The sequence below is a fragment of the Ovis aries genome, chromosome 19 (genome assembly GCF_016772045.2).
Source record: "Ovis aries strain OAR_USU_Benz2616 breed Rambouillet chromosome 19, ARS-UI_Ramb_v3.0, whole genome shotgun sequence".
Classification (NCBI taxonomy): domain Eukaryota; kingdom Metazoa; phylum Chordata; class Mammalia; order Artiodactyla; family Bovidae; genus Ovis; species Ovis aries.
Window position 1 is genome coordinate 42,646,764 of NC_056072.1, and position 14,794 is coordinate 42,661,557.

At 39.5% G+C, this 14,794-nt stretch overlaps 1 protein-coding gene across 8 annotated transcripts in view; it reads left to right on the top strand.

The window, feature by feature from the left end:
- CFAP20DC (CFAP20 domain containing) overlaps positions 1-14,794 on the top strand; it is a 260,347-nt gene that overhangs the window by 189,313 nt on the left and 56,240 nt on the right. For 6 of the 8 annotated variants that reach the window (XM_012099769.5, XM_012099779.5, XM_060402276.1 and 3 more), the window contains one exon: positions 8,251-8,312. The exons of the other annotated variants lie outside the window; for them this stretch is intronic. In XM_012099769.5, coding sequence (XP_011955159.1) covers positions 8,251-8,312 — 62 coding nt within the window. The remainder of the gene's footprint in view (positions 1-8,250; positions 8,313-14,794) is intronic. 8 annotated transcript variants of the gene reach the window in all.

Here is a 14,794-nt window from a genome sequence, read left to right on the forward strand (position 1 = left end):
CATGGCTCATAGTTTCATTGAGTTAGACAAGGCTGTGGTCCATGTGAGTAGATTGGTTACTTTTCTCTGATGGTGGTTTTCAGTCTGTCTGCCCTTGGCCAACATCCGCTGGATCGTTGAAAAAGCAAGAGAGTTCCAGAAAAACATCTATTTCTGCTTTATTGACTATGCCAAAGCCTTTGACTGTGTGTGTGGGTCACAATAAACTGTGGAAAATTCTGAAAGAGATGGGAATACAGACCACCTGACCTGCCTCTTGAGAAATCTGTATGCAGGTCAGGAAGCAACAGTCAGAACTGGACATGGAACAAAGACTGGTTCCAAATAGGAAAAGGAGTACATCAAAACTGTATATTGTCACCCTGCTTATTTAACTTATATGCAGAATACATCATGAGAAACGCTGGACTGGAAGAAACATAACCTGGAATCAAGATTGCCGGGAGAAATATCAATAACCTCAGATATGCAGATGACACCACCCTTATGGCAGAAAGTGAAGAGGAGCTAAAGAGCCTCTTGATGAAAGTGAAAGAGGAGAGTGAAAAAGTTGGCTTAAAGCTTAACGTTCAGAAAACGAAGATCATGGCATCTGGCCCCATCACTTAACGGGAAATAGATGGGGAAACAGTGGAAACAGTGGCAGACTTTACTTTGGGGAACTCCAAAATCACTGCAGATGGTGACTGCAGCCATGAAATAAAAAGACGCTTACTCCTTGGAGGAAAGTTATAACCAACCTAGACAGCGTATTAAAAAGCAGAGACATTACTTTGTCAACAAAGGTCTGTCTAGTCAAGGCTATGGTTTTTCCAGTAGTCATGTATGGATGTGAGAGTTGGACTATAAGGAAAGCTGAGTGCCAAAGAACTGATGCTTTTGAACTGTGGTGTTGGAGAAGACTCTTGAGAGTCCCTTGGACTTCAAGGAGATCCAACCAGTCCATCCTAAAGGAAATCAGTCCTGAGTGTTCATTGGAAGGACTGATGTTGAAGCTGAAACTCCAATACTTTGGCCACCTGGTGCGAAGAGCTGACTCATTTGAAAAGACCCTGATGCTGGCAAAGATTGAAGGCTAGAGGAGAAGGGGACGACAGAGGATGAGATGGTTGGATGGCATCACTGACTTAACGGACATGAGTTTGAGTAAACTCTGGGCATTGGTGATGGACAGGGAGGCCTGGCATGCTGCAGTCCATGGGTTCGCAAAGAGTCAGACACGAAAGAGTGACTGAACTGAACTGAAGAGTCTTGAGATACTCACCATATTGGAGGTAAACAGCTCACTGTAAGAGAGTGATAATAGGATATCATTATCATGATAACAAGAGAGTGATAATAAGATAAAGAGACGAGGGAACACGTGCAAGGGAATAATTCTACTTGTTGGTTTCAGGGATATTTTCACAGAGAATGCTGCAGGTAAGCCAGAGAATGAGTGTAAGCTCATCACATAAAGAGAGGAGAAAAGGAATTCCAGGTTCTGAAAAGGAGCAGAATCAATTGTCTCCTTTAACATGATTACCTCCTCTTAGTACCTTTTTTTCTCCATTACCTCAAACAGAGCTTGAAATGAATTTTTGCTTCCCTCATAATCACTGCCCACCCTGACCCAACAACACTGCTGCTTCCTCCAGCTACACTGCAGCTCGCACAGCATGGCCCTGCCTTTTGTCCACATTCTGTTAGCGATGCCATTATCCATATCCTCTTCTCTGCCTGGAGACCCTCCTTCCCTCTTCTCTACCTTGAACACTCCTGTGTTTGAAGGCCCAACTCAAATGTCCCATCTTCATGAAACTCTCTCTCCTGCATAGAATTATTTTCTTTCTTCTCTGGCTCCCAGTATCTTTGGTGATAACACTTAGCACATCAGGTAACCACTGTCATCAGCATCCCTTGAGCCTGGTTCTGAGCTCCTTGAAGGCAGGACTGTGCCGAGCACAGGGCCTAGCATGAGGTCACAGTCAGCGCTGGTTGTTAGTTGTTTGGTTGAGTAAATCAGTCAATAATATTAAAAGATTCCTTTTTTACTCTAAGGTAGTTTTATCAAAATTCCAAAATAAACATCAGCTGTACTTTGCTTAAGTAAGTCCTGAATGATGCTGGTAGTATTTTACATTCAAGATTTAATAAATGGATATTAAATACACACAAAAAGGAAAAATCTCCCTCTGGGCAAGGCTTGGTGATAGTAGTTTAGAAAGAAGATTTAGGCAGGTCACATTCAGTTTGGCATCTTTGCTTAATGACTTCATACACATTGCAGTCTAACCAGGAAGCCTACAGAGAGTAAAACAAGTCTTTAAGGCTGTTGTGTTTACTGCAAGCTTTGAGTAAACTTTGAGTAAAGCTTTCCTCAGCATCTGTGCAGTTCAGAGTAATATGTACTATTTTAAAAGTGTTTAGTTATAATAAGTTAATCGTTTAAAAGTGTAATTAAATGTAACCATATTTCTCATAGCAAATTGGCTTTTGTAGGCATCCATTGCTAAATAAATCAAACCTACTGAGAAATCCATTGGCATTTGACAGACAAATTTTTCAAAGTTTCTAACTTAGAACCAAATTCAATTAAAACAATACTTTTCAACTTCTGTGGAAACCAGGCTGCAAGTAATCAATTTTGGAGGGTTCTGTTAGGAGTAGCCCTCATGAGATTTATTGAAAAACTGGGCTCTAGGCAGCCTTTGGAAGAGAGCTAGAGTTAGTTATAATGGATTCTTAAGTGAATTTTATTTTGGTGAAGGATTTTGATTGATAGGAGCATAAAGCTATGTCTTGAGGAGTGTGTGTGTATCTGTGTGTGTATGTATATGTGGTATGTGGTTCCTTTTCAGGAAGAGGAATAGCTGTTAATGGAAAAAGTGACAACCAAAATAATTTAGACTCTGTGTCAGCCAACCTGGTCTCAAATCCCAGCTCTGCCTTTTGCTAGCATGATCACCTATAAAATGGGAATAGTAGAGGCCCTTCATTGTGTAGGCATGCTGGGAATTGATTGTGTGCTTGGAGTATATGTGCTTAGTGCCTCAGATAATGATCTGACACTAACTGTAATTTGCTGCTCCCCCAAAGATGCTCTCCTCAAAGGACCACTTGAGTGATCAGAAAAGATTGCTAGGATATTTTCTCTTTTTGTGACCACTGAAGGCTGTAAGGGTGGGCTGAGATTCTGGTGTGCTTGTTTTGATGTGAGCTTAGCATTCAGACTGACCCCTCAGAGCTTGACTTAACTCATTGTTCCAATGTTTCGTTATTTCTCTGTCCCACCTCTAATCTAAATTGAAGAAAAGCATGCCTCATGTGATACTTTGTAAGCAGATGCCTCAAAGCCATCCTTCCTCTAAGTTAATCCCCATGACCTAATATCAAGCACATAAGTCTCCTCAGCTTGTTTAAAAAAAAAAATCTTCGCATGCATCCATCAACACGGCATACTGCAGAGCATAATATTTGGAGAAAAATGAGGCAAAATGCACTTAATAAAATTGCAAGCATATGGTGAAGTTCTCAGACAGGTTATTTATGGTCTTGATTAACCTTGCAACATTTTTTTGCCATTTTCATAGGTTTTAACATAACAACAGAAAAATATTTCCTTTACCTTTTAACATGACAGGATTATCTTATCTCCTGTTCTTTAATTTAGCCTTCACGTCTCTCCCTCACCCCAAAACGTCTAGCAGCTTGATTATGGAAAAGCAGAGCTTCTTGTGCTCAGTGGCAGTTCATTTCAAGTGTGGGGTTTTCCCGACTCTAGTGCATAGCAACAGCGCCACCCAGAGGACAAGGTCCCAAGTTTCTAGGATCTGTTCCATTCCTAGGCTCATAAACGTATAGTGTTTTACATGATGGTTGCTGGCTGCTATGTGTACAATGTGTAACATACTAGCATTTCAGGCTCTTTCTAGTTAATAGGTCTTACTTTGTCCTGATCTACAGATTCATTACCTTCTCAGCTCTCTTTGGGTATAATGAGTTTTCTTTTAATCCTCCTGAACTAAAAACATTAAGTGGTTGATTGTGCTAAGCTGCAGATAAATCTGATGAGCAAGCTGTTCTTTATACCACTATAGAAATGATATACGAAAACTAATATTGAAGTCAGTGTAATATCTGTGCTGTCAGGAGAAACTATTAAAATGTGCGAGTTGTTCTGTGTTTAATGACTATGAAAGTCACCTCATGAAATAAACTTTTCTCATTCTTAGAGGATTGTCTATTTTATCTTCTGTTGTCCCAAATTAAGCAATGTGGCAAAACATTTTCAAATATATAGTTACATGTCATAAGAATGAAATCAAATGAATTTAATTTATTGTAAGGAGATAGTCCTACATATATCAAATACATGTATTTCAGGACTACTTTTTCTTCCTACCATTAACTGAACTGAGTTTGTCGTATTTGTTACGCAAAACTTATTTACGTACTGATTTAAGTGAACCTCTGAGCTAGATTAAGCCCTGCAACTTACTGATTAAGAGGGTAAACTGAGGAATGAGATTGGATGGGTTCAAATTCTGGCCCCACTATTTCCTGACTGGCATGACCTTAGGTTAACACCCCCTTCTTCCAAATGATCACTCCACCCTCTGGAGAACAGAAATGCTCACAGAGTCCTATTTCCTCCTCCTTTAGATGCAGTTGTTAATCCTATCTATTTCATAGAATTGTGAAAAAATTGGAAAAAGTGAAAGTAAAGTAACTCAGTTGTGTCCCACTCTTTGCGACCCCACAGACTGTAGCCTACCAGGCTCCTCCATCCATGGGATCTTCCAGGTAAGAATACTGGAGAATACTCCAGGAGATCTTCCCAACCCAGAGATTGAATCTGGGTCTCCCGCATTGTAGGCAGATGTTTTACGTTCTGAGCCACCACGGAAGTCCAACAAGGATTTAACACAGAGTAAGTGCTCAATAAATATCAGTTACTACTATTATGATTATTGTCTTGGTTATTTGTAGAGCTTCCCATGTGGCTCAGCTGGTAAAGAATCCGCCGGCAGTGTGGGAGACTGGGGTTCTACCCCTGGGTTGGGAAGATCCCCTGGAGAAGGAAAAGGCTACCCTCTCCAGTATTCTGGCCTGGAGAGTTCCATGGACTGGTCATTTGCAGGTGTTCGTTATTATTCCTGTGCTGCTTCTTGCTGAATTCCAAAATTTTAAAGATGATCTTTTTTTTTTAACTGGTGCTTTCATGGAATGTTCCCTACCTAGAAGTAGTCGAAATTGGTTTACTGTTGCACATGTACAGAAGCATATCTATTCCATTTGTGGATGGGGATGTTTGGCTTCAGACAGTTCATCTGTTACCCCTGCCTCCACCCCCATCATGTTCAGAGAGCTGTTAGAAACAATTAGGCCATTCTGATGTGGGCCAGGAAAACAAAAAGACATCATTGAAGTGAAAGCTCTGCCTTTAGAAAGCATTAAAAGCAAAGTCATGGGAACTGGAATATCTTAAAGGAGCTTTTTAGCTGCATCATTGCCATAATCCCTTCCTGTCCCTGAACGTGATTATGAAATTAGAAGACATGTACAGAGAGGGAACTGAGGCCACCCAACTTTGTATCGCACCCCCCTGAAAGCAAGACTTGGATCCTTCCCCAACAGAGTCATTAGCAGTTGGGGTTTATGTCAGTTTTAGCAGTTGCATGTATGAGTCAGAATGCTTTACCATGATATGCTATTATTAAATTTAAATAAAACATTTGGGGGTAAAAACTTAGTTTTCAATAGTAAAAATTAAGTTAAAGAACTGGGTATTCAGACCTGGTTCCACCACCTTGTAGTTATTTTTAACTGAATTTTTAAAATTTACCTTTCTGTCTATTCATGTCCTTATTACTTCAGAAAGTTTGCACTTATTATTTCTCTGTTTTCTTACACTGTAAAATCACTGTGAATGTGAATCTTTTATGTTAGTGTATTTTTTTTACTCCTTGTATCATTGTGTCTATTTTATAGAAACATGAGCAAACATGGAAGGGCAGTCTGTATAGTCTAAGTGAGAACTCAGTCACAAACCAAATAGCATTCTGTAACCATTTCTATTCTCCAGAGAGTGGAGTGAGTCATTTGGAAGAAGGGAGTTAGGGACAGGTGTAAAATAGAATTAACAGCATAAAATTAGGAAAATGGAAATTTGTCTGAATAGCAGAACTGTGATGCTTAGAGAGTTATTTAAATGCTTCAAAAAGTAAATAGGCGGAGATCCATTCACTAGAGGCCCGAGTACAGCTGAAATTCTGGATGAATACTAATGAATATATTACTGGGAGTATTTCTACACCACTGTGAGTTGGTCTAGAGAACCTGTTAGGCCCTTTGCTTACTAATTCCTTTTTTGCTGTGAAATAATAAAGCCTAAATCATAGTACTAAATTTTACTTGCAAAGTGCTGGAAGTCTTATTTCTCCTGTGAGATCAAATATGTCTTATGATATGTTTTTCCTTCTACTGTTCTCCCAGCTGTTTTTCTTATTACTGAAATGGTGATGTATTGATATTGGTCCAATTACCAAACTATCTGAGCACATTTAAATTCATGGTGCATCACAGATAGGCTAAATGACTGTGATTATCAGACAAGGTGTTTGATTTAAAGAAACACTTCCAAGAGATTATATATAGAGAAAGACAGTTTAGAGAATTCCCATCACCCATGTCATTAATATTTTAGGACCCATTAAATTAAGGAATATGTGGGAAATAAGGAAATGTACCTTTCATGTACAGGCATCATTGCCACACTGTTTCCTTCAGCTGGGGTCAGCACTGTGGGGCCACATTATGGCTGAGAAACCTTAACATCAACCCCGTTAAGTAAGGAAGTAACAGAGTCCTTCAAATGCAGTTCAAAAATGTATACCAAATTCCAAATTGTGATGAAATGAGAATGTTAAAAATGGTTTTCATATTAGAATTATATGGTTGCTAACTACATAAAAGAAATACTTTGAGGAGATGTTCAAAATGAATTTCTATCAGATATAATGGAATTTTCTCCCTTTATAGAACAAAGAAAAAATATCAAGTTACATTGGAGGCAAGTGTTTAAGGCTTGCATGATATGTAGTTGTTTAGCAATGTTTTGAAAAAGGTAGTAACTTAAAGATTTCTTGCAGAGGAGAAAATTCAGATTTCATATTTTTGTTAAGTATTGATATCAGTCAGTTCTTTTGGTTCTGTGATTAATGCTTGAGGTTCTATTATGCTAGGGGAAACTCACTGCCTTGACCTAAGATTTATGTACAATTTCAAAAATGAAAGTAGCCACTGTCCTTGCAAATTTAGTAACATTGGGATATAAATATATGTATATGCTGTATCTAATAATGAAAATAGATATTATCCTTGGAAATTTAGTAACATTGAGATACAAATATATGTATATTCCATATCTCTGAGTCTCCAGTCCATTGCTCATATTTGCTATGCAGCATTAGTTCCAGGAGACATTTTGGTTTTTTACACTGTTAACAAAGGAGCAACCAGTGTAAAAACTCCACAAAGAGGAGAATTCCACACATGAACTTTAATTACACTATCAGTTCAGTTCAGTTCAGTTCAGTTCAGTTGCTCAGTCATGTCCGATTCTTTGTGAACCCATGAATCGCAGCACGCCAGGCCTCCCTGTCCATCACCAACTCACGGAGTTCACTCAGACTCATGTCCATCGAGTCCGTGATGCCATCCAGCCATCTCATCCTCTGTCGTCCCCTTCTCCTCCTGCCCTCAATCCCTCCCAGCATCAGAGTCTTTTCCAATGAGTCAACTCTTCACATGAGGTGGCCAAAGTACTGGAGTTTCAGCTTTAGCATCATTCCTTCCCAAGAAATCCCAGGGCTGATCTCCTTCAGAATGGACTGGTTGGATCTCCTTGCAGTCCAAGGGACTCTCAAGAGTCTTCTCCAACACCACAGTTCAAAAGCATCCATTCTTTGGCGCTCAGCCTTCTTCACTGTCCAACTCTCACATCCATACATGACCACTGGAAAAACCATAGCCTTGATAGACGGATAGATGCTGTCTAATCCAGTGACTGGCCATTAAAATAACCTCTGCTTTCCCTCATATACCACTTTGTTACTTCCTGGATCTCCCAAACAACCTTCAACTCTTCGTAAAATAAACCTTCTTGCAGGTTGTTTCTCAGGAAAAAAAGTAGTGAGAGTGCATGTGAAAGTTTATATAAAGAGCATTATGCTAATTAGTTCCTCAGAAATGTTTTATCTTTTACAGCCTGTCAACCAGGGCCGTCACTATCAGAAAGAAATGAACCCACCTTCTCCTTCTAACCCCCGGTAAGAGTCATTAATAAGCTAAATTTATTTTATTTTTTTAATTTAAATTTATTTATTTTAATTGGAGGCTAATTACTTTACAATATTGTATTGGTTTTGCCATACATCAACATGAATCCACCATGGGTGATTATATAGGGACTGACTGTCCATTTTTCTTGGTTTCTTAAAATTGTTTTCCAAACTTCTAAAGAGCTTATAAAGTTGTTTTTGTTAGAAGTTTTAGTTTAGTCTAGTCTTCTTAATCAAACTATGTTGTCATGGCTAATAGTATAACTAGATTTATATGGCACTTCTGCCTTTTACTAGCTGAGGGACTTTGAGAAAGTCCTTTAAGTCAAAGTAATTCAGGCATAATAATTACCTCAGTAGTATTTTGGGAATGTATGAAAAATCCTTAGCACAGTTCCTGGCAACATAACAAACTCTCTTTAAGTGTCCATTTACTCAGTATTATTCTATTTGCATATATATTTCATCTTAATAGGTACTTGATGTTCAGTGCATTTTAGACATGAATCTTTGTATCACCTGGTGCTTTTATGTTCATCAAGATAGCTTATGTGAGTTCAAATGGCTGTTCTCTTTTTCATAATTACTAAGTTCATAATGTCAAAATAATTTCATTATTTCAAAAATGTCATTGATGCAAGTCACTTGTCAATATAGAAGGACCTTATTAGGCTCATTAGAGATAAGTGTATCTAAATTCAAGTTTTGAAATATATGTAATATTATATGGGTTTTTAAAAATAAATAAGCTATTGACAGTTTATCCATATAATTCAATATTACTTTATTACTGTTTATTAAATACTAGTGATTTATTGAAAACCAGTCTGTTGTGAGCTCCACCCTCAGCAGCTTAGTTGTTACAGTACAACTCATTATGTGAATGCTTCTCATTATCAAGCTCTCTCACCTGAATGAAACAGACAGGAAGGATTTGTTAAATAAGAATACAGGGCTGTACCCTGGAAGCCAAGGGCAGCCAGGCCTCAGGAGGGATCTGTATAAGGAACTAGAAAGCAGAGAGGCAGGTAGGCAGCATCCTACACCCCATCTCTGCTTACTTCTTCCTATCTGCTCCATTCTTCCAAGCACCAGCTTTCTTTACTTCTCAGTCACATATGGCTGTCTTGAGTTTACATATTACTGTTCAGAGTAATGCTGAGGCTGACAGTCTATGCCTGAATCGCAGTTCCTCCTTTCATGGAGAAAGAATATGATTGGCCTAGCTTGGGCCAAGTATTCACTTCTGGTCCAATCAGCAATGAAAAACCAACCAACCAAGCCACGTCAAGCTAACATGGCTATCAGAAAACCACCTACATGGTTTACAGGACTTTTAATGGGGCCCAGAATGTTCATGAGTAAGTATTCTTTATTAGTAATCTCTTCTAAGTGTTTCTGGTTGTCTATATACTCAATCTGTCTTTCTTGCATGTTACCTAGTGGACAGAATTGTCACTATCATAAATAGATATAATAAGGAGTTGAAAACTGAGACTATAATTTCAGTGTATATAGAAAGATGTTTAAAAATTCTTCAAAATAGTTATCTCTTGATATGTGAATATGTCTTTCCTAATTTGCAGCTCATCTAGATTTGACCAATAGACTATCTCTATATGAATAAAATTTCAAGATACCTGGAAGTCTAACTTTGGTCCAATTTATAATAGTCAGAACTTGTAAGCTGAGTAAATGAATATGATAGAAACTTATGTTAGAAAGTTGAGCATTTTGTTTCAGTGAAAGGAAAACGGGGGCCTAGTTTTCATCCTACTTCTGCTGCTAATCCAGTGTATGATCTCAGGCAAGCCTCTCAACCTGTTGAGTTCAGTTCAGTTCAGTCACTCAGTCATGTCTGACTCTTTGCAACCCCATGAATCGCACCACGCCAGGCCTCCCTGTCCATCACCATCTCCCGGAGTTCACTCAGATTAACATCCATCGAGTCCGTGATGCCAACCAGCCATCTCATCCTCTGTTGTCCCCTTCTCCTCCTGCCCCCAATCCCTCCCAACATCAAAGTATTTTCCAATGAGTCAACTCTTCACATGAGGTGGCCAAAGTACTGGAGTTTCAGCTTTAGCATCATTCCTTCCCAAGAAATCCCAGGGCTAATCTCTTTCAGAATGGACTGGTTGGATCTCCTTGCAGTCCAAGGGACTCTCAAGAGTCTTCTCCAACACCACAGTTCAAAAGCATCCATTCTTTGGCTCCCAGCCTTCTTCATAGTCCCAACTCTCACATCCATACACGACAACTGGAAAAACCATAGCCTTGACTAGACGGACCTTAGTCGGCATAGTAATGTCTCTGCTTTTCAATATGCTATCTAGGTGGGTCATAACTTTTCTTCCAAGGAGTAAGCGTCTTTTTATTTCATGGCTGCAATCACCATCTGCAGTGATTTTGGAGCCCCCCAAAATAAAGTCTGACACTGTTTCCACTGTTTCCCCATCTATTTCCCATGAAGTGATGGGACCGGATGCCATGATCTTCGTTTTCTGAATGTTGATCTTTAAGCCAACTTTTTCACTCTCCTCTTTCACTTTCATCAAGAGGCTTTTTAGCTCCTCTTCATTTTCTCCCATAAGGGTGGTATCATCTGCATATCTGAGGTTATTGATATTTCTCCCGGCAACCTTGATTCCAGGTTGTGTTTCTTCCAGTCCAGCGTTTCTCATGATGTACTCTGCATATAAGTTAAATAAGCAGGGTGACAAATACAGTTTTGATGTACTCCTTTTCCTATTTGGAACCAGTCCGTTGTTCCATGTCCAGTTCTGACTGTTGCTTCCTGACCTGCATACAGATTTCTCAAGAGGCAGGTCAGGTGGTCTGTATTCCCATCTCTCTCAGAATCTTCCACAGTTGATTGTGATCCACACAGTCAAAACCTTTGGCATAGTCAATAAAGCATAGTCAATAAAGCAGAAATAGATGTTTTCTGGAACTCTCTTGCTTTTTCCATGATCCAGCAGATGTTGGCAATTTTTTCTCTGGTTCCTCTGCCTTTTCTAAAACCAGCTTGAACATCAGGAAGTTCATGGTTCATGTATTGCTGAAGCCTGGTTTGGAGAATTTTGAGCATTACTTTACTAGCATGTGAGATGAGTGCAGTTGTACGGTAGTTTGAGCATTCTTTGGCATTGCCTTTCTTTGGGATTGGAATGAAAACTGACCTTTTCCAGTCCTGTGGCCACTGCTGAGTCTTCCAAATTTGCTGGCGTATTTGAGTGCAGCACTTTCACAGCATCATCTTTCAGGATTTGAAACAGCTCAACTGGAATTCCATCACCTCCACTAGCTTTGTTTGTAGTGATGCTTTATAAGGCCCACTTGACTTCACATTCCAGGATGTCTGGCTCTAGATGAGTGATCACACCATCATGATTATCCGGGTCATGAAGATCTTTTTCTTACAGTTCTTCTGTGTATCCTTGCCACCTCTTCTTAATATCTTCTGCTTCTGTTAGGTCCATACCATTTTTGTCCTTTGTCGAGCCCATCTTTGCATGAAATGTTCCCTTGGTATCTCTAATTTTCTTGAAGAGATCTCTAGTCTTTCCCATTCTGTTGTTTTCCTCTATTTCTTTGCATTGATCACTGAAGAAGGCTTTCTTATCTCTCCTTGCTGTTCTTTGGAACTCTGCATTCAGATCCTTATATCTTTCCATTTCTCCTTTGCTTTTTGCTTCTCTTCTTTTCTCAGCTATTAGTAAGGCCTCCCCAGACAGCCATTTTGCTTTTTAGCATTTCTTTTCCATGGGGATGGTCTTGATCCCTGTCTCCTGTACAATGTCACAAACCTCATTCCATAGTTCATCAGGCACTCTATCTATCAGATCTAGGCCCTTAAATCTATTTCTGACTTCCACTGTATAATCATCAGGGATTTGATTTAGGTCATACCTGAATGGTCTAGCAGTTTTCCCTACTTTCTTCAATTTAAGTCTGAATTTGGCAATAAGGAGTTCATGATCTGAGCCACAGTCAGCTCCTGGTCTTGTTTTTGTTGACTGTATAGAGTTTCTCCATCTTCGGCTGCAAAGAATATAATCAATCTGATTTCGGTGTTGACCATCTGGTGATGTCCATGTGTAGAGTCTTCTCTTATGTTGTTGGAAGAGGGTGTTTGCTATGACCAGTGCATTTTCTTGGCAAAACTCTGTTAGCCTTTGCCCTGCTTCATTCCGCATTCCAAGGCCAAATTTGCCAGTTTCCCCAGGTGTTTCTTGACTTTCTACTTTTGCATTCCAGTCCCCTATAATGAAAAGGACATCTTTTTTGAGTGTTAGTTCTAAAAGGTCTTGTAGGTCTTCATAGAACCGCCCAACTTCAGCTTCTTCATCATTACTGGTTGGGGCATAGACTTGGATTACCGTGATATTGAATGGTTTGCCTTGGAGACTAACAGAGATCATTCTGTCGTTTTTGAGATTGCATCCAAGTACTGCATTTTGGACTCTTTTGTTGACCATGATGGCTACTCCCTTTCTTCTGAGGGATTCCTGCCCGCATTGTAGTAGATATAACGGTCATCTGAGTTAAATTCACCCATTCCAGTCCATTTTAGTTCGCTGATTCCTAGAATGTCAACGTTCACTTTTGCCATCTCCTGTTTGACCACTTCCAATTTGCCTTGATTCATGGACCTGACATTCCAGGTTCCTATGCATATTGCTCTTTACAGCATCGGACCTTGCTTCTATCACCAGTCACATCCACAACTGGGTATTGTTTTTGCTTTGGCTCCATCCCTTCATTCTTTCTGGAGTTATTTCTCCACTGATCTCCAGTAGCATATTGGGCACCTACTGACCTGGGGAGTTCCTCTTTCAGTATCCTATCATTGTGCCTTTTCATACTGTTCATGGGGTTCTCAAGGCAAGAATACTGAAGTGTTTTGCCATTCCCTTCTCCAGTGGACCACATTCTGTCAGACCTCTCCACCATGACCCGGCCATCTTGGATTGCCCCACATGGCATGGCTTAGTTTCATTGAGTTAGACAAGGCTCTGGTCCTAGTGTGATTAGATTGACTAGGTTTCTGTGAGTATGGTTTCAGTATGTCTGCTGGAGCAGCCGTGAAGAGATACCCCACGCCCAAGGTAAGAGAAATCCAAGTAAGATGGTAAGTGTTGCAAGAGGGCATCAGAGGGCAGACACACTGAAACCATACTCAACCTGTTCATACCTCATCTAATAACAAGAACACCCTCATGTGTAAAGGAAAGGATTTGAGTTGCAAACTATCTGAGGTTACTTCCAGATTTATGAGTCTGTGACTTTGATGGGACTCATTATAGACTTTCCATATGAAAACCAGTTTTACTATTAAAGGGAATAGTGCCCTGTATAGGAAACATACTTCATAATGTTGAATATATTAATTAATGTTTAGATATGGTAGTATATGATTTTAAATATCTCTTTTACAATTTGATTCCCAAAAATAGAATATAAGAAAATTTACCAACTAAACAGACAGCATATTTCATTTAACCAGTTAAATGTTTGTTCATTTAGGAAAAATTAATTACACTTTTGCATAATAAAACTAAAAGTCAAATTTCAAAGCAAAAAATCAAATGCCACCAATCCCATTTTCCAACAGGTTATTCACCAGTTCCCTAGAAAATTATATAGCTCTTCAGAAAGCCTATAGATTACATGGCTTAACTCTTGCTCATAAATGAATCCAGTAGCTTGGAGAATTGGCAAAAAGGCATCACTGGGTCATAAATAAAGAAGATGATAAAATTATGAGGTCAGCATGCTGCTACTGCTAAGTCAAGTCAGTCATGTCCAACTGTGTGACCCCATAGATGGCAGCCCACCAGGCTCCGCCGTCCCTGGCATTCTCCAGACAAGAACACTGGAGTGGGTTGCCATTTCCTTCTCCAGTGCATGAAAGTGAAAAGTGAAAATGAAGTTGCTCAGTCATGTCCAACTCTTCGCAACCCCATGGACTGCAGCCCACCAGGCTCTTCCATCCATGGGATTTTCCAGGCAAGAGTACTGGAGTGGGTTGCCATTGCCTTCTCTGAAGCAATGATTCTTAAGATTCATATTTATTATATTTCTTATAAATATCCCATGCTTTAGATCCTAAAACACAGAACTTTAAAATTAAATTTTAAAGTTAAAAGTTACTGATAATGACTACTAAAAAAATAAGAAATTAAAAGATAAGTCTCTGAGTCTACCCCCTTAGATACACAAGCATGTAGCTTGAATCTTGAAAGCTTGGTATGCAGAGGCTCTGAACAATATGTGAGAAGCAGGTAGGCCCTTGATTTCCTGAACTAAGTGCTGTTGTGATCAAAATAGTGCAAACATAGCGGGGGTGGGGGACGTGTGTCTGTGCAAGTCCACCAAGAGAAGCGGTGCCCTTAGGGAGGTGAAATGGCCACATTAGCTTCCGTGAAATATCTGCAACTACTCCAGAGACTTAACATCATATGTAC